General features: G+C 33.2%; 7 protein-coding genes across 7 annotated transcripts; all 7 read left to right on the top strand.

Moving 5' to 3' along the window:
* The first annotated feature begins 647 nt into the window (after nucleotides 1-647).
* Nucleotides 648-1,789, top strand: LOC129924912 (histone H1-delta-like). The gene has a single exon (XM_056022325.1). The coding sequence runs from the start codon at nucleotides 719-721 to the stop codon at nucleotides 1,463-1,465; it is 747 nt and encodes a 248-aa protein (XP_055878300.1). The 5' UTR covers nucleotides 648-718; the 3' UTR covers nucleotides 1,466-1,789.
* Nucleotides 1,790-5,129: 3,340 nt separating this feature from the next.
* LOC129924917 (histone H1-delta-like) lies at nucleotides 5,130-6,271 on the top strand. Its single transcript, XM_056022330.1, has one exon. It carries the CDS (start codon nucleotides 5,201-5,203, stop codon nucleotides 5,945-5,947), a length of 747 nt encoding a protein of 248 aa, XP_055878305.1. The 5' UTR covers nucleotides 5,130-5,200; the 3' UTR covers nucleotides 5,948-6,271.
* Nucleotides 6,272-9,611: 3,340 nt separating this feature from the next.
* LOC129924930 (histone H1-delta-like) lies at nucleotides 9,612-10,759 on the top strand. The gene has a single exon (XM_056022381.1). The coding sequence runs from the start codon at nucleotides 9,683-9,685 to the stop codon at nucleotides 10,427-10,429; it is 747 nt and encodes a 248-aa protein (XP_055878356.1). The 5' UTR covers nucleotides 9,612-9,682; the 3' UTR covers nucleotides 10,430-10,759.
* A 3,332-nt stretch (nucleotides 10,760-14,091) lies between these two features.
* On the top strand, nucleotides 14,092-15,230 carry LOC129924928 (histone H1-delta-like). The gene has a single exon (XM_056022379.1). It carries the CDS (start codon nucleotides 14,163-14,165, stop codon nucleotides 14,907-14,909), a length of 747 nt encoding a protein of 248 aa, XP_055878354.1. The 5' UTR covers nucleotides 14,092-14,162; the 3' UTR covers nucleotides 14,910-15,230.
* Nucleotides 15,231-18,577: 3,347 nt separating this feature from the next.
* On the top strand, nucleotides 18,578-19,714 carry LOC129924949 (histone H1-delta-like). The gene has a single exon (XM_056022487.1). The coding sequence runs from the start codon at nucleotides 18,647-18,649 to the stop codon at nucleotides 19,391-19,393; it is 747 nt and encodes a 248-aa protein (XP_055878462.1). The 5' UTR covers nucleotides 18,578-18,646; the 3' UTR covers nucleotides 19,394-19,714.
* A 3,347-nt stretch (nucleotides 19,715-23,061) lies between these two features.
* LOC129925330 (histone H1-delta-like) lies at nucleotides 23,062-24,200 on the top strand. The gene has a single exon (XM_056025031.1). It carries the CDS (start codon nucleotides 23,135-23,137, stop codon nucleotides 23,879-23,881), a length of 747 nt encoding a protein of 248 aa, XP_055881006.1. The 5' UTR covers nucleotides 23,062-23,134; the 3' UTR covers nucleotides 23,882-24,200.
* Nucleotides 24,201-25,094: 894 nt separating this feature from the next.
* LOC129925332 (histone H1-delta-like) lies at nucleotides 25,095-25,768 on the top strand. The gene has a single exon (XM_056025032.1). It carries the CDS (start codon nucleotides 25,113-25,115, stop codon nucleotides 25,497-25,499), a length of 387 nt encoding a protein of 128 aa, XP_055881007.1. The 5' UTR covers nucleotides 25,095-25,112; the 3' UTR covers nucleotides 25,500-25,768.
* The last annotated feature ends 448 nt before the right edge of the window (nucleotides 25,769-26,216 follow it).

The raw sequence follows: 26,216 nt of genomic DNA, 5'->3' as shown, positions 1-26,216 counted from the left end.
ATCTGTTGTAAAATTGACAATCCCCCGCCTAGATCTAGAGCTATTTACTAGACTATAGAGCTATGGCAGTGATACGAGACTTCAAAAAATGACGGCCCAGTTGTATAGTGATGGAGTGTAAAAAAAAATGATTTAATAAGTAAATCAAAATCAAAATATAAAATCCAAAGGCTTAAATGATTATTTAAAGTTCGAGAATGAAATTATCATTTAGAACTAATGTTGTTTTATCTTTATTAAAACGATTTTATAGAATTCGTAAGCGTGAATAACAACCAGATGGATGTCAAAGTGTGCGAAAGTGCATGTAGAAAAAAATTATTTAAAATATATAAATGCTCTTTTTTCACGATTGTTATGCATTAATTTGTCAATATAGTTCTTTCTCTAAAAGATAAACATTAAAAGTCATTTCATTTTATGATTTTTATCACTTTATTATTATTTTGAAAGCCAACAATTGCTAGCTGACCTACGAAATGTGCATTATTTCATACTTTTAAAAATGAAAATTGTATTTAAAGAAATGCAAAAAATATATGAAATGAAAGGTCGTGAAACGGAGAATCGATTCAAAGTTATGCGATTGCATTAACTGTTTTGAATTTTTATTAAATAAAATATTTCTGGACCCATATGGTACAAAAGTGAATGATTTCGCGTCCGCTTCGGTTAACTTTGGTTGGCTGCGATAGGCTGTGACGTAGTGCTCTCCGATATGTTCGCGCACGGGTATATAAACCGGGGGCCTCGCTTCTCGCTGACATTCTGTTGTTTCGCTTGCACTCGTACACACGCTCTCCCAGTCTCGTTCTCTTCATCACTCGTCAATATGGCCGATAATGATACCGCCGCTGCTCCTGCACCCGCTCCAGTCAAGACTCCTAAGAAGAAAGCCGCTGCCAAGCCTAAGGCCCCAGCAGCACATCCTCAATACAAGGCTATGATTCAAGCCGCCATTGTAGCGCTGAAAGAACGCGGAGGATCTTCACGCCAGGCCATTTTAAAATACATTGCTGCCAACTACAAAGTCGGTGACAACCCAACTGCCATTAACGCTCGTCTGAAGGCCGCTCTTAAAGCTGGTGTAAAGGCTGGAACCTTGAAACAATCTAAGGGTACTGGCGCTGCTGGTTCCTTCCGTCTTGGTGAGAAGAAAGCTGAAAAGAAACCCAAGGCCAAGAAAGTTGCAGTCAAGAAACCCAAATCTCCAAAGAAGGCTGCCGCTGCTAAGCCCAAGAAAGCTGCAGGTGCCAAGAAAGCTGCCACCAAGTCTCCCAAGAAGGCTGCCAAGAAGCCAGCTGCACCCAAAAAGGCCAAATCACCCAAGAAGGTAGCAGCTGCCAAACCAAAGAAGCCTAAGACTCCCAAGAAACCAGCTGCAGCTAAACCAAAGGTTGCCAAGAAACCAGCTGCTGCCAAAAAGCCTAAAGCCACAAAGAAAGCTGCAGCTCCCAAAGCATAAAAACTTGCTCCACTTTGAAGGAGAAAAAAAAAGGTCCTTTTCAGGGCCACCCTCTAAACCAGGTTCTTTTTAGGACCATAATCTTTTCAAGAAGATTAGGCCATAACTATAATATAACCAAGTTCTCAAGAACTATATCTATTTCATCTACACAAAATGTGTAGGTGGAGTCTTGATTTTACTTTGTCACACATTCATACCAAAATTTGTTTACAAGTGACTTTGCATTGATCACTAGGAAATGAGTTTATTTCTAATAATAAACTTTGTCTCTAACTAGATGGTAATTATCTAGCATACTAAGAGAAACTATCCTAAATAAATGTGTGTATGCAGAGTTATCAACCTTTAAATATTTCACCTAATAAAATTCTTAGTTAGAAATTGACATTAATTTTTTATTAAAGCATTCTTCATTTTGCCATGAATAGTCAACTAGGTCTATATAAAATGAAATAACACAAACTGATTTTGTCACAGTTTAAATATTAAGAAAAAGAGAAATAATTCTGCAATGTATGAGCGATCATTAAAAAATACTCGACACAATGTTTCATTCATGTGCCAGTTGGCACTTGTAAATACTGCTATATTTTAAAAACTATAACCCTTTCTGGACAAAGAAACGGGCAATATATAAGGGGAAAAAATTCAAATACAAAATGATTTTAAAAAATGTAATCATTATGAAAAATTTGCTGCCAATTAAAAAAGAACATTGAAGTACTGGTAACAAAATAAATATACCGGTATTAAAAGGTAAATCACACTTACAGTACTCAATATAAAGACTCGTACATATATATTTGGTGGTATACTAGGACCAGCGTACAGTATTTGGCTGTTATTTATTACATTCATTGAAGTATCAAGTTATTTGGAGCAGAAATATCAAGTTCTTGAGTTAGCCTATATAGATGTTTCCTTTTAAACAGCGTTTGCAGCAGTGTTTGCAAATAACCAGATAGAGAGGATCATAACTTCTTCTTCTTCGTTCTCAGTTTACATGTCGGAGGGTTCAGATCAGTAATTCTATATCTGAGATGAAGTGCGCAGTGATGTCCAGATCAAGCAGTTCTCGGTATAGTTTTTGTTCTATAGAAAGGTTTTGGGGCCACAGTCTTGTTCGAGCCTCTTGATATAGTATGCAGCTTTGAAGGACATGGTCAGCATTTTCTGGTGATGCTCCACAAGGGCAGATTTTGTTCGTCCCGACTTTAAGCTTCTGGAACATATGTTGTCACATTCTGTTGTGACCGGTTCTGAGTCAAAAGGATCATAACAATGTGTATATATACCTATATATATATATATATATATATATATTTGTATATGTGTGGGTAAGTATTGTATATTAATTTTTTTTAGAATAGTTTACATTCTTCTTTCAATTTAAATAAATGAGTACCTGTATGAACATTTTCAAATATGCTAAAAGCCTGTATAGTAAAAGAATTTAAAATATTTTTGTTACAAATTTAAAAAAAAAAAAAAATGTACATGTCAGGAACAAAAAAATATTAAAGAAATTAGATGTTTCTTCCTAACTGTGCTTTCTTTTTTCACATTCACAATTTTTAAAAATATGTTCTTCATTTGAATGTAGGCCTATAATATAATAATTTTATTTAAAGATTAAAAAAAGTTTGTGAATAATTAAAAGTAAATAGTTTTAATGTGATTATGAATCACAATAGAAGAGACATTTGTGAAATTATGAAAAGGAAAATTTAAATAATAAAGCAATTACAATTAAACATAAAAAAAAAAAAAAAAAAAGAGGTGGATTTGATGTATTTTTTTTTTTCAATTCATTTAGAAATTGTTACCTACATTTTTATTGGTTTAAATTATCAAGAAAAAAAACAACATCCTTCTAGTCCAAAGAACAGTTTATATTTATATTAAATAAAAGTGGCCAATAAAAGATGGTGGCAAGGACTTTAAAAAAAAATTTATGTACATGTTTGAGATGTTCCTTCAAAACTCATCATTATTACATCCTAGCCCAAATCTCCATCAGGATGCTAGGGGATAGCTGCAGGGCATTGTTCGAAGCCGGTTCCATTGAGACGACAGTTAAGCGAATGCATAGCAAATGACCAGGCAGCCATATTTAATATATCCATTAAAACTTTAAATTGCACTTTAAAATTGGATTCAAAAACATCTTTAATCTAGACCAAGCTGAATGTGAACATATAAAGTTATTTTTAAACTCCAGAAATGATTGCCTAGCAATATGTAGATTACATTTTGTACACACATGTACATAAAGCTATTTTCAACTTCAATAATTTATGCCATGCAATCTATATAGATTATAACATTTTGAATAGTTGTTAAATGTCTTTTCTTTCTTTAAAAACCTTGTATAGTGGTATGTTGTTATACTCCTATGATTTTCAGACAGATTAAATGTATCTGTAGCTCATTAGAAACACAGATAATATATAAGTGTAAGAAGATATAGCTGGTCACCTTGTCTCACATAAATGTGTTTAAAACATTATGCAAAGTAATAGTTAAAAACAAAATACTAAAATAATATGATTTCTTTGTGTGTGTGTGTGTGGCTTAGGGGGTTTTTAAAGATAATATAGGCCTCACCTATGCATGTCTTTAACTAATAGGTATATATAGGCCTACGGTAGAGTGGTCTATAAGTTATATTGACTTGACACAGTATAATTGACCTGTTTCTTTTATTTTCTACATAATAAACTAATGTAATGTAAAAGAATTTATAGAGTTCTTATTATGGTTAAACAAACAATAAAGAAGTATTAATATAAGTCATGCATAGATGAAATAGGCCTACTACTATGATCTAGAGAGAGTAAAAAAAAAATGGTGGAAAATATTTCATGACTATATTTGGTCGATTATGTCTATCTAACATTTTGACTAAAAAAAATGGAAATATAAACGATGTTAGCAGTAACATCAAAGAGATATTCATTTTATTCTAATACATTAAAGACTATCTTTAAATATGATTATTATTTTGCTTAATCATCTGTTGTAAAATTGACAATCCCCCGCCTAGATCTAGAGCTATTTACTAGACTATAGAGCTATGGCAGTGATACGAGACTTCAAAAAATGACGGCCCAGTTGTATAGTGATGGAGTGTAAAAAAAAATGATTTAATAAGTAAATCAAAATCAAAATATAAAATCCAAAGGCTTAAATGATTATTTAAAGTTCGAGAATGAAATTATCATTTAGAACTAATGTTGTTTTATCTTTATTAAAACGATTTTATAGAATTCGTAAGCGTGAATAACAACCAGATGGATGTCAAAGTGTGCGAAAGTGCATGTAGAAAAAAATTATTTAAAATATATAAATGCTCTTTTTTCACGATTGTTATGCATTAATTTGTCAATATAGTTCTTTCTCTAAAAGATAAACATTAAAAGTCATTTCATTTTATGATTTTTATCACTTTATTATTATTTTGAAAGCCAACAATTGCTAGCTGACCTACGAAATGTGCATTATTTCATACTTTTAAAAATGAAAATTGTATTTAAAGAAATGCAAAAAATATATGAAATGAAAGGTCGTGAAACGGAGAATCGATTCAAAGTTATGCGATTGCATTAACTGTTTTGAATTTTTATTAAATAAAATATTTCTGGACCCATATGGTACAAAAGTGAATGATTTCGCGTCCGCTTCGGTTAACTTTGGTTGGCTGCGATAGGCTGTGACGTAGTGCTCTCCGATATGTTCGCGCACGGGTATATAAACCGGGGGCCTCGCTTCTCGCTGACATTCTGTTGTTTCGCTTGCACTCGTACACACGCTCTCCCAGTCTCGTTCTCTTCATCACTCGTCAATATGGCCGATAATGATACCGCCGCTGCTCCTGCACCCGCTCCAGTCAAGACTCCTAAGAAGAAAGCCGCTGCCAAGCCTAAGGCCCCAGCAGCACATCCTCAATACAAGGCTATGATTCAAGCCGCCATTGTAGCGCTGAAAGAACGCGGAGGATCTTCACGCCAGGCCATTTTAAAATACATTGCTGCCAACTACAAAGTCGGTGACAACCCAACTGCCATTAACGCTCGTCTGAAGGCCGCTCTTAAAGCTGGTGTAAAGGCTGGAACCTTGAAACAATCTAAGGGTACTGGCGCTGCTGGTTCCTTCCGTCTTGGTGAGAAGAAAGCTGAAAAGAAACCCAAGGCCAAGAAAGTTGCAGTCAAGAAACCCAAATCTCCAAAGAAGGCTGCCGCTGCTAAGCCCAAGAAAGCTGCAGGTGCCAAGAAAGCTGCCACCAAGTCTCCCAAGAAGGCTGCCAAGAAGCCAGCTGCACCCAAAAAGGCCAAATCACCCAAGAAGGTAGCAGCTGCCAAACCAAAGAAGCCTAAGACTCCCAAGAAACCAGCTGCAGCTAAACCAAAGGTTGCCAAGAAACCAGCTGCTGCCAAAAAGCCTAAAGCCACAAAGAAAGCTGCAGCTCCCAAAGCATAAAAACTTGCTCCACTTTGAAGGAGAAAAAAAAAGGTCCTTTTCAGGGCCACCCTCTAAACCAGGTTCTTTTTAGGACCATAATCTTTTCAAGAAGATTAGGCCATAACTATAATATAACCAAGTTCTCAAGAACTATATCTATTTCATCTACACAAAATGTGTAGGTGGAGTCTTGATTTTACTTTGTCACACATTCATACCAAAATTTGTTTACAAGTGACTTTGCATTGATCACTAGGAAATGAGTTTATTTCTAATAATAAACTTTGTCTCTAACTAGATGGTAATTATCTAGCATACTAAGAGAAACTATCCTAAATAAATGTGTGTATGCAGAGTTATCAACCTTTAAATATTTCACCTAATAAAATTCTTAGTTAGAAATTGACATTAATTTTTTATTAAAGCATTCTTCATTTTGCCATGAATAGTCAACTAGGTCTATATAAAATGAAATAACACAAACTGATTTTGTCACAGTTTAAATATTAAGAAAAAGAGAAATAATTCTGCAATGTATGAGCGATCATTAAAAAATACTCGACACAATGTTTCATTCATGTGCCAGTTGGCACTTGTAAATACTGCTATATTTTAAAAACTATAACCCTTTCTGGACAAAGAAACGGGCAATATATAAGGGGAAAAAATTCAAATACAAAATGATTTTAAAAAATGTAATCATTATGAAAAATTTGCTGCCAATTAAAAAAGAACATTGAAGTACTGGTAACAAAATAAATATACCGGTATTAAAAGGTAAATCACACTTACAGTACTCAATATAAAGACTCGTACATATATATTTGGTGGTATACTAGGACCAGCGTACAGTATTTGGCTGTTATTTATTACATTCATTGAAGTATCAAGTTATTTGGAGCAGAAATATCAAGTTCTTGAGTTAGCCTATATAGATGTTTCCTTTTAAACAGCGTTTGCAGCAGTGTTTGCAAATAACCAGATAGAGAGGATCATAACTTCTTCTTCTTCGTTCTCAGTTTACATGTCGGAGGGTTCAGATCAGTAATTCTATATCTGAGATGAAGTGCGCAGTGATGTCCAGATCAAGCAGTTCTCGGTATAGTTTTTGTTCTATAGAAAGGTTTTGGGGCCACAGTCTTGTTCGAGCCTCTTGATATAGTATGCAGCTTTGAAGGACATGGTCAGCATTTTCTGGTGATGCTCCACAAGGGCAGATTTTGTTCGTCCCGACTTTAAGCTTCTGGAACATATGTTGTCACATTCTGTTGTGACCGGTTCTGAGTCAAAAGGATCATAACAATGTGTATATATACCTATATATATATATATATATATATATATTTGTATATGTGTGGGTAAGTATTGTATATTAATTTTTTTTAGAATAGTTTACATTCTTCTTTCAATTTAAATAAATGAGTACCTGTATGAACATTTTCAAATATGCTAAAAGCCTGTATAGTAAAAGAATTTAAAATATTTTTGTTACAAATTTAAAAAAAAAAAAAAATGTACATGTCAGGAACAAAAAAATATTAAAGAAATTAGATGTTTCTTCCTAACTGTGCTTTCTTTTTTCACATTCACAATTTTTAAAAATATGTTCTTCATTTGAATGTAGGCCTATAATATAATAATTTTATTTAAAGATTAAAAAAAGTTTGTGAATAATTAAAAGTAAATAGTTTTAATGTGATTATGAATCACAATAGAAGAGACATTTGTGAAATTATGAAAAGGAAAATTTAAATAATAAAGCAATTACAATTAAACATAAAAAAAAAAAAAAAAAAAGAGGTGGATTTGATGTATTTTTTTTTTTCAATTCATTTAGAAATTGTTACCTACATTTTTATTGGTTTAAATTATCAAGAAAAAAAACAACATCCTTCTAGTCCAAAGAACAGTTTATATTTATATTAAATAAAAGTGGCCAATAAAAGATGGTGGCAAGGACTTTAAAAAAAAATTTATGTACATGTTTGAGATGTTCCTTCAAAACTCATCATTATTACATCCTAGCCCAAATCTCCATCAGGATGCTAGGGGATAGCTGCAGGGCATTGTTCGAAGCCGGTTCCATTGAGACGACAGTTAAGCGAATGCATAGCAAATGACCAGGCAGCCATATTTAATATATCCATTAAAACTTTAAATTGCACTTTAAAATTGGATTCAAAAACATCTTTAATCTAGACCAAGCTGAATGTGAACATATAAAGTTATTTTTAAACTCCAGAAATGATTGCCTAGCAATATGTAGATTACATTTTGTACACACATGTACATAAAGCTATTTTCAACTTCAATAATTTATGCCATGCAATCTATATAGATTATAACATTTTGAATAGTTGTTAAATGTCTTTTCTTTCTTTAAAAACCTTGTATAGTGGTATGTTGTTATACTCCTATGATTTTCAGACAGATTAAATGTATCTGTAGCTCATTAGAAACACAGATAATATATAAGTGTAAGAAGATATAGCTGGTCACCTTGTCTCACATAAATGTGTTTAAAACATTATGCAAAGTAATAGTTAAAAACAAAATACTAAAATAATATGATTTCTTTGTGTGTGTGTGTGTGGCTTAGGGGGTTTTTAAAGATAATATAGGCCTCACCTATGCATGTCTTTAACTAATAGGTATATATAGGCCTACGGTAGAGTGGTCTATAAGTTATATTGACTTGACACAGTATAATTGACCTGTTTCTTTTATTTTCTACATAATAAACTAATGTAATGTAAAAGAATTTATAGAGTTCTTATTATGGTTAAACAAACAATAAAGAAGTATTAATATAAGTCATGCATAGATGAAATAGGCCTACTACTATGATCTAGAGAGAGTAAAAAAAAAATGGTGGAAAATATTTCATGACTATATTTGGTCGATTATGTCTATCTAACATTTTGACTAAAAAAAATGGAAATATAAACGATGTTAGCAGTAACATCAAAGAGATATTCATTTTATTCTAATACATTAAAGACTATCTTTAAATATGATTATTATTTTGCTTAATCATCTGTTGTAAAATTGACAATCCCCCGCCTAGATCTAGAGCTATTTACTAGACTATAGAGCTATGGCAGTGATACGAGACTTCAAAAAATGACGGCCCAGTTGTATAGTGATGGAGTGTAAAAAAAAATGATTTAATAAGTAAATCAAAATCAAAATATAAAATCCAAAGGCTTAAATGATTATTTAAAGTTCGAGAATGAAATTATCATTTAGAACTAATGTTGTTTTATCTTTATTAAAACGATTTTATAGAATTCGTAAGCGTGAATAACAACCAGATGGATGTCAAAGTGTGCGAAAGTGCATGTAGAAAAAAATTATTTAAAATATATAAATGCTCTTTTTTCACGATTGTTATGCATTAATTTGTCAATATAGTTCTTTCTCTAAAAGATAAACATTAAAAGTCATTTCATTTTATGATTTTTATCACTTTATTATTATTTTGAAAGCCAACAATTGCTAGCTGACCTACGAAATGTGCATTATTTCATACTTTTAAAAATGAAAATTGTATTTAAAGAAATGCAAAAAATATATGAAATGAAAGGTCGTGAAACGGAGAATCGATTCAAAGTTATGCGATTGCATTAACTGTTTTGAATTTTTATTAAATAAAATATTTCTGGACCCATATGGTACAAAAGTGAATGATTTCGCGTCCGCTTCGGTTAACTTTGGTTGGCTGCGATAGGCTGTGACGTAGTGCTCTCCGATATGTTCGCGCACGGGTATATAAACCGGGGGCCTCGCTTCTCGCTGACATTCTGTTGTTTCGCTTGCACTCGTACACACGCTCTCCCAGTCTCGTTCTCTTCATCACTCGTCAATATGGCCGATAATGATACCGCCGCTGCTCCTGCACCCGCTCCAGTCAAGACTCCTAAGAAGAAAGCCGCTGCCAAGCCTAAGGCCCCAGCAGCACATCCTCAATACAAGGCTATGATTCAAGCCGCCATTGTAGCGCTGAAAGAACGCGGAGGATCTTCACGCCAGGCCATTTTAAAATACATTGCTGCCAACTACAAAGTCGGTGACAACCCAACTGCCATTAACGCTCGTCTGAAGGCCGCTCTTAAAGCTGGTGTAAAGGCTGGAACCTTGAAACAATCTAAGGGTACTGGCGCTGCTGGTTCCTTCCGTCTTGGTGAGAAGAAAGCTGAAAAGAAACCCAAGGCCAAGAAAGTTGCAGTCAAGAAACCCAAATCTCCAAAGAAGGCTGCCGCTGCTAAGCCCAAGAAAGCTGCAGGTGCCAAGAAAGCTGCCACCAAGTCTCCCAAGAAGGCTGCCAAGAAGCCAGCTGCACCCAAAAAGGCCAAATCACCCAAGAAGGTAGCAGCTGCCAAACCAAAGAAGCCTAAGACTCCCAAGAAACCAGCTGCAGCTAAACCAAAGGTTGCCAAGAAACCAGCTGCTGCCAAAAAGCCTAAAGCCACAAAGAAAGCTGCAGCTCCCAAAGCATAAAAACTTGCTCCACTTTGAAGGAGAAAAAAAAAGGTCCTTTTCAGGGCCACCCTCTAAACCAGGTTCTTTTTAGGACCATAATCTTTTCAAGAAGATTAGGCCATAACTATAATATAACCAAGTTCTCAAGAACTATATCTATTTCATCTACACAAAATGTGTAGGTGGAGTCTTGATTTTACTTTGTCACACATTCATACCAAAATTTGTTTACAAGTGACTTTGCATTGATCACTAGGAAATGAGTTTATTTCTAATAATAAACTTTGTCTCTAACTAGATGGTAATTATCTAGCATACTAAGAGAAACTATCCTAAATAAATGTGTGTATGCAGAGTTATCAACCTTTAAATATTTCACCTAATAAAATTCTTAGTTAGAAATTGACATTAATTTTTTATTAAAGCATTCTTCATTTTGCCATGAATAGTCAACTAGGTCTATATAAAATGAAATAACACAAACTGATTTTGTCACAGTTTAAATATTAAGAAAAAGAGAAATAATTCTGCAATGTATGAGCGATCATTAAAAAATACTCGACACAATGTTTCATTCATGTGCCAGTTGGCACTTGTAAAAACTGCTATATTTTAAAAACTATAACCCTTTCTGGACAAAGAAACGGGCAATATATAAGGGGAAAAAATTCAAATACAAAATGATTTTAAAAAATGTAATCATTATGAAAAATTTGCTGCCAATTAAAAAAGAACATTGAAGTACTGGTAACAAAATAAATATACCGGTATTAAAAGGTAAATCACACTTACAGTACTCAATATAAAGACTCGTACATATATATTTGGTGGTATACTAGGACCAGCGTACAGTATTTGGCTGTTATTTATTACATTCATTGAAGTATCAAGTTATTTGGAGCAGAAATATCAAGTTCTTGAGTTAGCCTATATTGATGTTTCCTTTTAAACAGCGTTTGCAGCAGTGTTTGCAAATAACCAGATAGAGAGGATCATAACTTCTTCTTCTTCGTTCTCAGTTTACATGTCGGAGGGTTCAGATCAGTAATTCTATATCTGAGATAAAGTGCGCAGTGATGTCCAGATCAAGCAGTTCTCGGTATAGTTTTTGTTCTATAGGAAGGTTTTGGGGCCACAGTCTTGTTCGAGCCTCTTGATATAGTATGCAGCTTTGAAGGACATGGTCAGCATTTTCTGGTGATGCTCCACAAGGGCAGATTTTGTTCGTCCCGACTTTAAGCTTCTGGAACATATGTTGTCACATTCTGTTGTGACCGGTTCTGAGTCAAAAGGATCATAACAATGTGTATATATACCTATATATATATATATATATATATATTTGTATATGTGTGGGTAAGTATTGTATATTAATTTTTTTTAGAATAGTTTACATTCTTCTTTCAATTTAAATAAATGAGTACCTGTATGAACATTTTCAAATATGCTAAAAGCCTGTATAGTAAAAGAATTTAAAATATTTTTGTTACAAATTTAAAAAAAAAAAAAAATGTACATGTCAGGAACAAAAAAATATTAAAGAAATTAGATGTTTCTTCCTAACTGTGCTTTCTTTTTTCACATTCACAATTTTTAAAAATATGTTCTTCATTTGAATGTAGGCCTATAATATAATAATTTTATTTAAAGATTAAAAAAAGTTTGTGAATAATTAAAAGTAAATAGTTTTAATGTGATTATGAATCACAATAGAAGAGACATTTGTGAAATTATGAAAAGGAAAATTTAAATAATAAAGCAATTACAATTAAACATAAAAAAAAAAAAAAAAAAAGAGGTGGATTTGATGTATTTTTTTTTTTCAATTCATTTAGAAATTGTTACCTACATTTTTATTGGTTTAAATTATCAAGAAAAAAAACAACATCCTTCTAGTCCAAAGAACAGTTTATATTTATATTAAATAAAAGTGGCCAATAAAAGATGGTGGCAAGGACTTTAAAAAAAAATTTATGTACATGTTTGAGATGTTCCTTCAAAACTCATCATTATTACATCCTAGCCCAAATCTCCATCAGGATGCTAGGGGATAGCTGCAGGGCATTGTTCGAAGCCGGTTCCATTGAGACGACAGTTAAGCGAATGCATAGCAAATGACCAGGCAGCCATATTTAATATATCCATTAAAACTTTAAATTGCACTTTAAAATTGGATTCAAAAACATCTTTAATCTAGACCAAGCTGAATGTGAACATATAAAGTTATTTTTAAACTCCAGAAATGATTGCCTAGCAATATGTAGATTACATTTTGTACACACATGTACATAAAGCTATTTTCAACTTCAATAATTTATGCCATGCAATCTATATAGATTATAACATTTTGAATAGTTGTTAAATGTCTTTTCTTTCTTTAAAAACCTTGTATAGTGGTATGTTGTTATACTCCTATGATTTTCAGACAGATTAAATGTATCTGTAGCTCATTAGAAACACAGATAATATATAAGTGTAAGAAGATATAGCTGGTCACCTTGTCTCACATAAATGTGTTTAAAACATTATGCAAAGTAATAGTTAAAAACAAAATACTAAAATAATATGATTTCTTTGTGTGTGTGTGTGTGGCTTAGGGGGTTTTTAAAGATAATATAGGCCTCACCTATGCATGTCTTTAACTAATAGGTATATATAGGCCTACGGTAGAGTGGTCTATAAGTTATATTGACTTGACACAGTATAATTGACCTGTTTCTTTTATTTTCTACATAATAAACTAATGTAATGTAAAAGAATTTATAGAGTTCTTATTATGGTTAAACAAACAATAAAGAAGTATTAATATAAGTCATGCATAGATGAAATAGGCCTACTACTATGATCTAGAGAGAGTAAAAAAAAAATGGTGGAAAATATTTCATGACTATATTTGGTCGATTATGTCTATCTAACATTTTGACTAAAAAAAATGGAAATATAAACGATGTTAGCAGTAACATCAAAGAGATATTCATTTTATTCTAATACATTAAAGACTATCTTTAAATATGATTATTATTTTGCTTAATCATCTGTTGTAAAATTGACAATCCCCCGCCTAGATCTAGAGCTATTTACTAGACTATAGAGCTATGGCAGTGATACGAGACTTCAAAAAATGACGGCCCAGTTGTATAGTGATGGAGTGTAAAAAAAAATGATTTAATAAGTAAATCAAAATCAAAATATAAAATCCAAAGGCTTAAATGATTATTTAAAGTTCGAGAATGAAATTATCATTTAGAACTAATGTTGTTTTATCTTTATTAAAACGATTTTATAGAATTCGTAAGCGTGAATAACAACCAGATGGATGTCAAAGTGTGCGAAAGTGCATGTAGAAAAAAATTATTTAAAATATATAAATGCTCTTTTTTCACGATTGTTATGCATTAATTTGTCAATATAGTTCTTTCTCTAAAAGATAAACATTAAAAGTCATTTCATTTTATGATTTTTATCACTTTATTATTATTTTGAAAGCCAACAATTGCTAGCTGACCTACGAAATGTGCATTATTTCATACTTTTAAAAATGAAAATTGTATTTAAAGAAATGCAAAAAATATATGAAATGAAAGGTCGTGAAACGGAGAATCGATTCAAAGTTATGCGATTGCATTAACTGTTTTGAATTTTTATTAAATAAAATATTTCTGGACCCATATGGTACAAAAGTGAATGATTTCGCGTCCGCTTCGGTTAACTTTGGTTGGCTGCGATAGGCTGTGACGTAGTGCTCTCCGATATGTTCGCGCACGGGTATATAAACCGGGGGCCTCGCTTCTCGCTGACATTCTGTTGTTTCGCTTGCACTCGTACACACGCTCTCCCAGTCTCGTTCTCTTCATCACTCGTCAATATGGCCGATAATGATACCGCCGCTGCTCCTGCACCCGCTCCAGTCAAGACTCCTAAGAAGAAAGCCGCTGCCAAGCCTAAGGCCCCAGCAGCACATCCTCAATACAAGGCTATGATTCAAGCCGCCATTGTAGCGCTGAAAGAACGCGGAGGATCTTCACGCCAGGCCATTTTAAAATACATTGCTGCCAACTACAAAGTCGGTGACAACCCAACTGCCATTAACGCTCGTCTGAAGGCCGCTCTTAAAGCTGGTGTAAAGGCTGGAACCTTGAAACAATCTAAGGGTACTGGCGCTGCTGGTTCCTTCCGTCTTGGTGAGAAGAAAGCTGAAAAGAAACCCAAGGCCAAGAAAGTTGCAGTCAAGAAACCCAAATCTCCAAAGAAGGCTGCCGCTGCTAAGCCCAAGAAAGCTGCAGGTGCCAAGAAAGCTGCCACCAAGTCTCCCAAGAAGGCTGCCAAGAAGCCAGCTGCACCCAAAAAGGCCAAATCACCCAAGAAGGTAGCAGCTGCCAAACCAAAGAAGCCTAAGACTCCCAAGAAACCAGCTGCAGCTAAACCAAAGGTTGCCAAGAAACCAGCTGCTGCCAAAAAGCCTAAAGCCACAAAGAAAGCTGCAGCTCCCAAAGCATAAAAACTTGCTCCACTTTGAAGGAGAAAAAAAAAGGTCCTTTTCAGGGCCACCCTCTAAACCAGGTTCTTTTTAGGACCATAATCTTTTCAAGAAGATTAGGCCATAACTATAATATAACCAAGTTCTCAAGAACTATATCTATTTCATCTACACAAAATGTGTAGGTGGAGTCTTGATTTTACTTTGTCACACATTCATACCAAAATTTGTTTACAAGTGACTTTGCATTGATCACTAGGAAATGAGTTTATTTCTAATAATAAACTTTGTCTCTAACTAGATGGTAATTATCTAGCATACTAAGAGAAACTATCCTAAATAAATGTGTGTATGCAGAGTTATCAACCTTTAAATATTTCACCTAATAAAATTCTTAGTTAGAAATTGACATTAATTTTTTATTAAAGCATTCTTCATTTTGCCATGAATAGTCAACTAGGTCTATATAAAATGAAATAACACAAACTGATTTTGTCACAGTTTAAATATTAAGAAAAAGAGAAATAATTCTGCAATGTATGAGCGATCATTAAAAAATACTCGACACAATGTTTCATTCATGTGCCAGTTGGCACTTGTAAATACTGCTATATTTTAAAAACTATAACCTTTTCTGGACAAAGAAACGGGCAATATATAAGGGGAAAAAATTCAAATACAAAATGATTTTAAAAAATGTAATCATTATGAAAAATTTGCTGCCAATTAAAAAAGAACATTGAAGGACTGGTAACAAAATAAATATACCGGTATTAAAAGGTAAATCACACTTACAGTACTCAATATAAAGACTCGTACATATATATTTGGTGGTATACTAGGACCAGCGTACAGTATTTGGCTGTTATTTATTACATTCATTGAAGTATCAAGTTATTTGGAGCAGAAATATCAAGTTCTTGAGTTAGCCTATATAGATGTTTCCTTTTAAACAGCGTTTGCAGCAGTGTTTGCAAATAACCAGATAGAGAGGATCATAACTTCTTCTTCTTCGTTCTCAGTTTACATGTCGGAGGGTTCAGATCAGTAATTCTATATCTGAGATGAAGTGCGCAGTGATGTCCAGATCAAGCAGTTCTCGGTATAGTTTTTGTTCTATAGAAAGGTTTTGGGGCCACAGTCTTGTTCGAGCCTCTTGATATAGTATGCAGCTTTGAAGGACATGGTCAGCATTTTCTGGTGATGCTCCACAAGGGCAGATTTTGTTCGTCCCGACTTTAAGCTTCTGGAACATATGTTGTCACATTCTGTTGTGACCGGTTCTGAGTCAAAAGGATCATAACAATGTGTATATATACCTATATATATATATATATATATATATATTTGTATATGTGTGGGTAAGTATTGTATATTAATTTTTTTTAGAATAGTTTACATTCTTCTTTCAATTTAAATAAATGAGTACCTGTATGAACATTTTCAAATATGCTAAAAGCCTGTATAGTAAAAGAATTTAAAATATTTTTGTTACAAATTTAAAAAAAAAAAAAAAATATACATGTCAGGAACAAAAAAATATTAAAGAAATTAGATGTTTCTTCCTAACTGTGCTTTCTTTTTTCACATTCACAATTTTTAAAAATATGTTCTTCATTTGAATGTAGGCCTATAATATAATAATTTTATTTAAAGATTAAAAAAAGTTTGTGAATAATTAAAAGTAAATAGTTTTAATGTGATTATGAATCACAATAGAAGAGACATTTGTGAAATTATGAAAAGGAAAATTTAAATAATAAAGCAATTACAATTAAACATAAAAAAAAAAAAAAAAAAGAGGTGGATTTGATGTATTTTTTTTTTTCAATTCATTTAGAAATTGTTACCTACATTTTTATTGGTTTAAATTATCAAGAAAAAAAACAACATCCTTCTAGTCCAAAGAACAGTTTATATTTATATTAAATAAAAGTGGCCAATAAAAGATGGTGGCAAGGACTTTAAAAAAAAATTTATGTACATGTTTGAGATGTTCCTTCAAAACTCATCATTATTACATCCTAGCCCAAATCTCCATCAGGATGCTAGGGGATAGCTGCAGGGCATTGTTCGAAGCCGGTTCCATTGAGACGACAGTTAAGCGAATGCATAGCAAATGACCAGGCAGCCATATTTAATATATCCATTAAAACTTTAAATTGCACTTTAAAATTGGATTCAAAAACATCTTTAATCTAGACCAAGCTGAATGTGAACATATAAAGTTATTTTTAAACTCCAGAAATGATTGCCTAGCAATATGTAGATTACATTTTGTACACACATGTACATAAAGCTATTTTCAACTTCAATAATTTATGCCATGCAATCTATATAGATTATAACATTTTGAATAGTTGTTAAATGTCTTTTCTTTCTTTAAAAACCTTGTATAGTGGTATGTTGTTATACTCCTATGATTTTCAGACAGATTAAATGTATCTGTAGCTCATTAGAAACACAGATAATATATAAGTGTAAGAAGATATAGCTGGTCACCTTGTCTCACATAAATGTGTTTAAAACATTATGCAAAGTAATAGTTAAAAACAAAATACTAAAATAATATGATTTCTTTGTGTGTGTGTGTGTGGCTTAGGGGGTTTTTAAAGATAATATAGGCCTCACCTATGCATGTCTTTAACTAATAGGTATATATAGGCCTACGGTAGAGTGGTCTATAAGTTATATTGACTTGACACAGTATAATTGACCTGTTTCTTTTATTTTCTACATAATAAACTAATGTAATGTAAAAGAATTTATAGAGTTCTTATTATGGTTAAACAAACAATAAAGAAGTATTAATATAAGTCATGCATAGATGAAATAGGCCTACTACTATGATCTAGAGAGAGTAAAAAAAAAAATGGTGGAAAATATTTCATGACTATATTTGGTCGATTATGTCTATCTAACAATTTGACTAAAAAAAAATGGAAATATAAACGATGTTAGCAGTAACATCAAAGAGATATTCATTTTATTCTAATACATTAAAGACTATCTTTAAATATGATTATTATTTTGCTTAATCATCTGTTGTAAAATTGACAATCCCCCGCCTAGATCTAGAGCTATTTACTAGACTATAGAGCTATGGCAGTGATACGAGACTTCAAAAAATGACGGCCCAGTTGTATAGTGATGGAGTGTAAAAAAAAATGATTTAATAAGTAAATCAAAATCAAAATATAAAATCCAAAGGCTTAAATGATTATTTAAAGTTCGAGAATGAAATTATCATTTAGAACTAATGTTGTTTTATCTTTATTAAAACGATTTTATAGAATTCGTAAGCGTGAATAACAACCAGATGGATGTCAAAGTGTGCGAAAGTGCATGTAGAAAAAAATTATTTAAAATATATAAATGCTCTTTTTTCACGATTGTTATGCATTAATTTGTCAATATAGTTCTTTCTCTAAAAGATAAACATTAAAAGTCATTTCATTTTATGATTTTTATCACTTTATTATTATTTTGAAAGCCAACAATTGCTAGCTGACCTACGAAATGTGCATTATTTCATACTTTTAAAAATGAAAATTGTATTTAAAGAAATGCAAAAAATATATGAAATGAAAGGTCGTGAAACGGAGAATCGATTCAAAGTTATGCGATTGCATTAACTGTTTTAAATTTTTATTAAATAAAATATTTCTGGACCCATATGGTACAAAAGTGAATGATTTCGCGTCCGCTTCGGTTAACTTTGGTTGGCTGCGATAGGCTGTGACGTAGTGCTCTCCGATATGTTCGCGCACGGGTATATAAACCGGGGGCCTCGCTTCTCGCTGACATTCTGTTGTTTCGCTTGCACTCGTACACACGCTCTCCCAGTCTCGTTCTCTTCATCACTCGTCAATATGGCCGATAATGATACCGCCGCTGCTCCTGCACCCGCTCCAGTCAAGACTCCTAAGAAGAAAGCCGCTGCCAAGCCTAAGGCCCCAGCAGCACATCCTCAATACAAGGCTATGATTCAAGCCGCCATTGTAGCGCTGAAAGAACGCGGAGGATCTTCACGCCAGGCCATTTTAAAATACATTGCTGCCAACTACAAAGTCGGTGACAACCCAACTGCCATTAACGCTCGTCTGAAGGCCGCTCTTAAAGCTGGTGTAAAGGCTGGAACCTTGAAACAATCTAAGGGTACTGGCGCTGCTGGTTCCTTCCGTCTTGGTGAGAAGAAAGCTGAAAAGAAACCCAAGGCCAAGAAAGTTGCAGTCAAGAAACCCAAATCTCCAAAGAAGGCTGCCGCTGCTAAGCCCAAGAAAGCTGCAGGTGCCAAGAAAGCTGCCACCAAGTCTCCCAAGAAGGCTGCCAAGAAGCCAGCTGCACCCAAAAAGGCCAAATCACCCAAGAAGGTAGCAGCTGCCAAACCAAAGAAGCCTAAGACTCCCAAGAAACCAGCTGCAGCTAAACCAAAGGTTGCCAAGAAACCAGCTGCTGCCAAAAAGCCTAAAGCCACAAAGAAAGCTGCAGCTCCCAAAGCATAAAAACTTGCTCCACTTTGAAGGAGAAAAAAAAAGGTCCTTTTCAGGGCCACCCTCTAAACCAGGTTCTTTTTAGGACCATAATCTTTTCAAGAAGATTAGGCCATAACTATAATATAACCAAGTTCTCAAGAACTATATCTATTTCATCTACACAAAATGTGTAGGTGGAGTCTTGATTTTACTTTGTCACACATTCATACCAAAATTTGTTTACAAGTGACTTTGCATTGATCACTAGGAAATGAGTTTATTTCTAATAATAAACTTTGTCTCTAACTAGATGGTAATTATCTAGCATACTAAGAGAAACTATCCTAAATAAATGTGTGTATGCAGAGTTATCAACCTTTAAATATTTCACCTAATAAAATTCTTAGTTAGAAATTGACATTAATTTTTTATTAAAGCATTCTTCATTTTGCCATGAATAGTCAACTAGGTCTATATAAAATGAAATAACACAAACTGATTTTGTCACAGTTTAAATATTAAGAAAAAGAGAAATAATTCTGCAATGTATGAGCGATCATTAAAAAATACTCGACACAATGTTTCATTCATGTGCCAGTTGGCACTTGTAAATACTGCTATATTTTAAAAACTATAACCTTTTCTGGACAAAGAAACGGGCAATATATAAGGGGAAAAAATTCAAATACAAAATGATTTTAAAAAATGTAATCATTATGAAAAATTTGCTGCCAATTAAAAAAGAACATTGAAGTACTGGTAACAAAATAAATATACCGGTATTAAAAGGTAAATCACACTTACAGTACTCAATATAAAGACTCGTACATATATATTTGGTGGTATACTAGGACCAGCGTACAGTATTTGGCTGTTATTTATTACATTCATTGAAGTATCAAGTTATTTGGAGCAGAAATATCAAGTTCTTGAGTTAGCCTATATAGATGTTTCCTTTAAACAGCGTTTGCAGCAGTGTTTGCAAATAACCAGATAGAGAGGATCATAACTTCTTCTTCTTCGTTCTCAGTTTACATGTCGGAGGGTTCAGATCAGTAATTCTATATCTGAGATGAAGTGCGCAGTGATGTCCAGATCAAGCAGTTCTCGGTATAGTTTTTGTTCTATAGAAAGGTTTTGGGGCCACAGTCTTGTTCGAGCCTCTTGATATAGTATGCAGCTTTGAAGGACGTGGTCAGCATTTTCTGGTGATGCTCCACAAGGGCAGATTTTGTTCGTCCCGACTTTAAGCTTCTGGAACATATGTTGTCACATTCTGTTGTGACCGGTTCTGAGTCAAAAGGATCATAACAATGTGTATATATACCTATATATATATATATATATATATATATATATTTGTATATATGTGTGGGTAAGTATTGTATATTAATTTTTTTTAGAATAGTTTACATTCTTCTTTCAATTTAAATAAATGAGTACCTGTATGAACATTTTCAAATATGCTAAAAGCCTGTATAGTAAAAGAATTTAAAATATTTTTGTTACAAATTTAAAAAAAAAAAAAAATGTACATGTCAGGAACAAAAAAATATTAAAGAAATTAGATGTTTCTTCCTAACTGTGCTTTCTTTTTTCACATTCACAATTTTTAAAAATATGTTCTTCATTTGAATGTAGGCCTATAATATAATAATTTTATTTAAAGATTAAAAAAAGTTTGTGAATAATTAAAAGTAAATAGTTTTAATGTGATTATGAATCACAATAGAAGAGACATTTGTGAAATTATGAAAAGGAAAATTTAAATAATAAAGCAATTACAATTAAACATAAAAAAAAAAAAAAAAAAAGAGGTGGATTTGATGTATTTTTTTTTTTCAATTCATTTAGAAATTGTTACCTACATTTTTATTGGTTTAAATTATCAAGAAAAAAAACAACATCCTTCTAGTCCAAAGAACAGTTTATATTTATATTAAATAAAAGTGGCCAATAAAAGATGGTGGCAAGGACTTTAAAAAAAAATTTATGTACATGTTTGAGATGTTCCTTCAAAACTCATCATTATTACATCCTAGCCCAAATCTCCATCAGGATGCTAGGGGATAGCTGCAGGGCATTGTTCGAAGCCGGTTCCATTGAGACGACAGTTAAGCGAATGCATAGCAAATGACCAGGCAGCCATATTTAATATATCCATTAAAACTTTAAATTGCACTTTAAAATTGGATTCAAAAACATCTTTAATCTAGACCAAGCTGAATGTGAACATATAAAGTTATTTTTAAACTCCAGAAATGATTGCCTAGCAATATGTAGATTACATTTTGTACACACATGTACATAAAGCTATTTTCAACTTCAATAATTTATGCCATGCAATCTATATAGATTATAACATTTTGAATAGTTGTTAAATGTCTTTTCTTTCTTTAAAAACCTTGTATAGTGGTATGTTGTTATACTCCTATGATTTTCAGACAGATTAAATGTATCTGTAGCTCATTAGAAACACAGATAATATATAAGTGTAAGAAGATATAGCTGGTCACCTTGTCTCACATAAATGTGTTTAAAACATTATGCAAAGTAATAGTTAAAAACAAAATACTAAAATAATATGATTTCTTTGTGTGTGTGTGTGTGGCTTAGGGGGTTTTTAAAGATAATATAGGCCTCACCTATGCATGTCTTTAACTAATAGGTATATATAGGCCTACGGTAGAGTGGTCTATAAGTTATATTGACTTGACACAGTATAATTGACCTGTTTCTTTTATTTTCTACATAATAAACTAATGTAATGTAAAAGAATTTATAGAGTTCTTATTATGGTTAAACAAACAATAAAGAAGTATTAATATAAGTCATGCATAGATGAAATAGGCCTACTACTATGATCTAGAGAGAGTAAAAAAAAAATGGTGGAAAATATTTCATGACTATATTTGGTCGATTATGTCTATCTAACATTTTGACTAAAAAAAAATGGAAATATAAACGATGTTAGCAGTAACATCAAAGAGATATTCATTTTATTCTAATACATTAAAGACTATCTTTAAATATGATTATTATTTTGCTTAATCATCTGTTGTAAAATTGACAATCCCCCGCCTAGATCTAGAGCTATTTACTAGACTATAGAGCTATGGCAGTGATACGAGACTTCAAAAAATGACGGCCCAGTTGTATAGTGATGGAGTGTAAAAAAAAATGATTTAATAAGTAAATCAAAATCAAAATATAAAATCCAAAGGCTTAAATGATTATTTAAAGTTCGAGAATGAAATTATCATTTAGAACTAATGTTGTTTTATCTTTATTAAAACGATTTTATAGAATTCGTAAGCGTGAATAACAACCAGATGGATGTCAAAGTGTGCGAAAGTGCATGTAGAAAAAAATTATTTAAAATATATAAATGCTCTTTTTTCACGATTGTTATGCATTAATTTGTCAATATAGTTCTTTCTCTAAAAGATAAACATTAAAAGTCATTTCATTTTATGATTTTTATCACTTTATTATTATTTTGAAAGCCAACAATTGCTAGCTGACCTACGAAATGTGCATTATTTCATACTTTTAAAAATGAAAATTGTATTTAAAGAAATGCAAAAAATATATGAAATGAAAGGTCGTGAAACGGAGAATCGATTCAAAGTTATGCGATTGCATTAACTGTTTTGAATTTTTATTAAATAAAATATTTCTGGACCCATATGGTACAAAAGTGAATGATTTCGCGTCCGCTTCGGTTAACTTTGGTTGGCTGCGATAGGCTGTGACGTAGTGCTCTCCGATATGTTCGCGCACGGGTATATAAACCGGGGGCCTCGCTTCTCGCTGACATTCTGTTGTTTCGCTTGCACTCGTACACACGCTCTCCCAGTCTCGTTCTCTTCATCACTCGTCAATATGGCCGATAATGATACCGCCGCTGCTCCTGCACCCGCTCCAGTCAAGACTCCTAAGAAGAAAGCCGCTGCCAAGCCTAAGGCCCCAGCAGCACATCCTCAATACAAGGCTATGATTCAAGCCGCCATTGTAGCGCTGAAAGAACGCGGAGGATCTTCACGCCAGGCCATTTTAAAATACATTGCTGCCAACTACAAAGTCGGTGACAACCCAACTGCCATTAACGCTCGTCTGAAGGCCGCTCTTAAAGCTGGTGTAAAGGCTGGAACCTTGAAACAATCTAAGGGTACTGGCGCTGCTGGTTCCTTCCGTCTTGGTGAGAAGAAAGCTGAAAAGAAACCCAAGGCCAAGAAAGTTGCAGTCAAGAAACCCAAATCTCCAAAGAAGGCTGCCGCTGCTAAGCCCAAGAAAGCTGCAGGTGCCAAGAAAGCTGCCACCAAGTCTCCCAAGAAGGCTGCCAAGAAGCCAGCTGCACCCAAAAAGGCCAAATCACCCAAGAAGGTAGCAGCTGCCAAACCAAAGAAGCCTAAGACTCCCAAGAAACCAGCTGCAGCTAAACCAAAGGTTGCCAAGAAACCAGCTGCTGCCAAAAAGCCTAAAGCCACAAAGAAAGCTGCAGCTCCCAAAGCATAAAAACTTGCTCCACTTTGAAGGAGAAAAAAAAAGGTCCTTTTCAGGGCCACCCTCTAAACCAGGTTCTTTTTAGGACCATAATCTTTTCAAGAAGATTAGGCCATAACTATAATATAACCAAGTTCTCAAGAACTATATCTATTTCATCTACACAAAATGTGTAGGTGGAGTCTTGATTTTACTTTGTCACACATTCATACCAAAATTTGTTTACAAGTGACTTTGCATTGATCACTAGGAAATGAGTTTATTTCTAATAATAAACTTTGTCTCTAACTAGATGGTAATTATCTAGCATACTAAGAGAAACTATCCTAAATAAATGTGTGTATGCAGAGTTATCAACCTTTAAATATTTCACCTAATAAAATTCTTAGTTAGAAATTGACATTAATTTTTTATTAAAGCATTCTTCATTTTGCCATGAATAGTCAACTAGGTCTATATAAAATGAAATAACACAAACTGATTTTGTCACAGTTTAAATATTAAGAAAAAGAGAAATAATTCTGCAATGTATGAGCGATCATTAAAAAATACTCGACACAATGTTTCATTCATGTGCCAGTTGGCACTTGTAAATACTGCTATATTTTAAAAACTATAACCTTTTCTGGACAAAGAAACGGGCAATATATAAGGGGAAAAAATTCAAATACAAAATGATTTTAAAAAATGTAATCATTATGAAAAATTTGCTGCCAATTAAAAAAGAACATTGAAGTACTGGTAACAAAATAAATATACCGGTATTAAAAGGTAAATCACACTTACAGTACTCAATATAAAGACTCGTACATATATATTTGGTGGTATACTAGGACCAGCGTACAGTATTTGGCTGTTATTTATTACATTCATTGAAGTATCAAGTTATTTGGAGCAGAAATATCAAGTTCTTGAGTTAGCCTATATAGATGTTTCCTTTTAAACAGCGTTTGCAGCAGTGTTTGCAAATAACCAGATAGAGAGGATCATAACTTCTTCTTCTTCGTTCTCAGTTTACATGTCGGAGGGTTCAGATCAGTAATTCTATATCTGAGATGAAGTGCGCAGTGATGTCCAGATCAAGCAGTTCTCGGTATAGTTTTTGTTCTATAGAAAGGTTTTGGGGCCACAGTCTTGTTCGAGCCTCTTGATATAGTATGCAGCTTTGAAGGACATGGTCAGCATTTTCTGGTGATGCTCCACAAGGGCAGATTTTGTTCAAACGCACACATTTACATTCAATATGGCAGATAATGATGTCTCTATTAAACCGGATCCCGATGCAGTCTACTTGTCATCAGAAGACAAAGCCACAGCTACTCCTAAACCATCAGCATCACATCCTCAATACAAGCATATGATTAAAGACGCCATTGTTGCATTGAAAAAACGCGGAGGATCTTCTCGTCAAGCTATATTAAAATTCATTGTTTCCAACTATAATGTCGGTGACAACCCAACTGTCATTAACGCTCACCTGAAGTCCGCTCTTAAAGCTGGTGTAAAGGCTGGAACCTTGAAACAATCTAAGGGTACTGGCGCTGCTGGTTCCTTCCGTCTTGGTGAGAAGGCCAAAAAGAAATGTAAGGATAAGAAAAATGAAATGCCTAAAAAGTGCTGCTTTTGTTAAATCCAAGTACAAAAAGTGACATTTGAGAAACGAATACCAGTAAGCAGCCACCACAATTACACAATATGGCAGTGAAAACTCAGCCACCAAAAGCCTAAACTATGGTGTCCGCAGCTTCAAGCAGAAATTCTTGCTTCTCATTGAGAAATAAATTATAAGGTCCTTTTTAGGGCCACAATCTTTTCACGAAGATTTTGTCCATGACTATTTATAACTAACCACGGTAGACTGGGTAACAATATCGGCCCGGGAATTACAATATCACTCGGCTTATAACCTACAAATGGCATGTCATATGTGTAAACCTATTTCTCCTCAAAATATATAAAGTTTTATAATTATTTCGGAAAATATATGTATCCTTGCGTAGGATTACAATGTATTTTATTTATACATGTACTAATGTTTGTAGTCATAAAACTATTAACAATACAATAGCAGCCTTAATGAGTTTGAAATGTATATCTTATTAAGTGTTTTAAAAACTTTTTGACATTACTTTTAGAATACAGAAATTACTTATGATAGTAGGTCCTACGCATTGTATGTTTCAACCTAGACTCAGTGGCGTCACTAGGGGGTGCGGTCCGCACCGTGTGACACCCAATTAAAAAAAAAAGGCACTTTGGGAATGAATGACAGTTAAAAAAATAAATGATAGTGGCTAAATATTGGAACTTGTTTTTCACAATTAATAAATAGATTTATGAACTTTTT

This window comes from Biomphalaria glabrata, chromosome 3 (genome assembly GCF_947242115.1).
Source record: "Biomphalaria glabrata chromosome 3, xgBioGlab47.1, whole genome shotgun sequence".
NCBI lineage: Eukaryota > Metazoa > Mollusca > Gastropoda > Planorbidae > Biomphalaria > Biomphalaria glabrata.
The sequence above is the reverse complement of the archived record's forward strand: the minus strand, read 5'-3'. Positions and strand labels throughout refer to the sequence as shown.

Excerpts from the sequence above, each read along its gene's own strand:
- LOC129924928 (XM_056022379.1), top strand. The coding sequence starts at position 14,163 with ATGTTCGCGCACGGGTATATAAACCGGGGGCCTCGCTTCTCGCTGACA.
- LOC129924949 (XM_056022487.1), top strand. The coding sequence starts at position 18,647 with ATGTTCGCGCACGGGTATATAAACCGGGGGCCTCGCTTCTCGCTGACA.
- LOC129925332 (XM_056025032.1), top strand. The coding sequence starts at position 25,113 with ATGGCAGATAATGATGTCTCTATTAAACCGGATCCCGATGCAGTCTAC.
- LOC129925330 (XM_056025031.1), top strand. The coding sequence starts at position 23,135 with ATGTTCGCGCACGGGTATATAAACCGGGGGCCTCGCTTCTCGCTGACA.
- LOC129924912 (XM_056022325.1), top strand. The coding sequence starts at position 719 with ATGTTCGCGCACGGGTATATAAACCGGGGGCCTCGCTTCTCGCTGACA.
- LOC129924917 (XM_056022330.1), top strand. The coding sequence starts at position 5,201 with ATGTTCGCGCACGGGTATATAAACCGGGGGCCTCGCTTCTCGCTGACA.
- LOC129924930 (XM_056022381.1), top strand. The coding sequence starts at position 9,683 with ATGTTCGCGCACGGGTATATAAACCGGGGGCCTCGCTTCTCGCTGACA.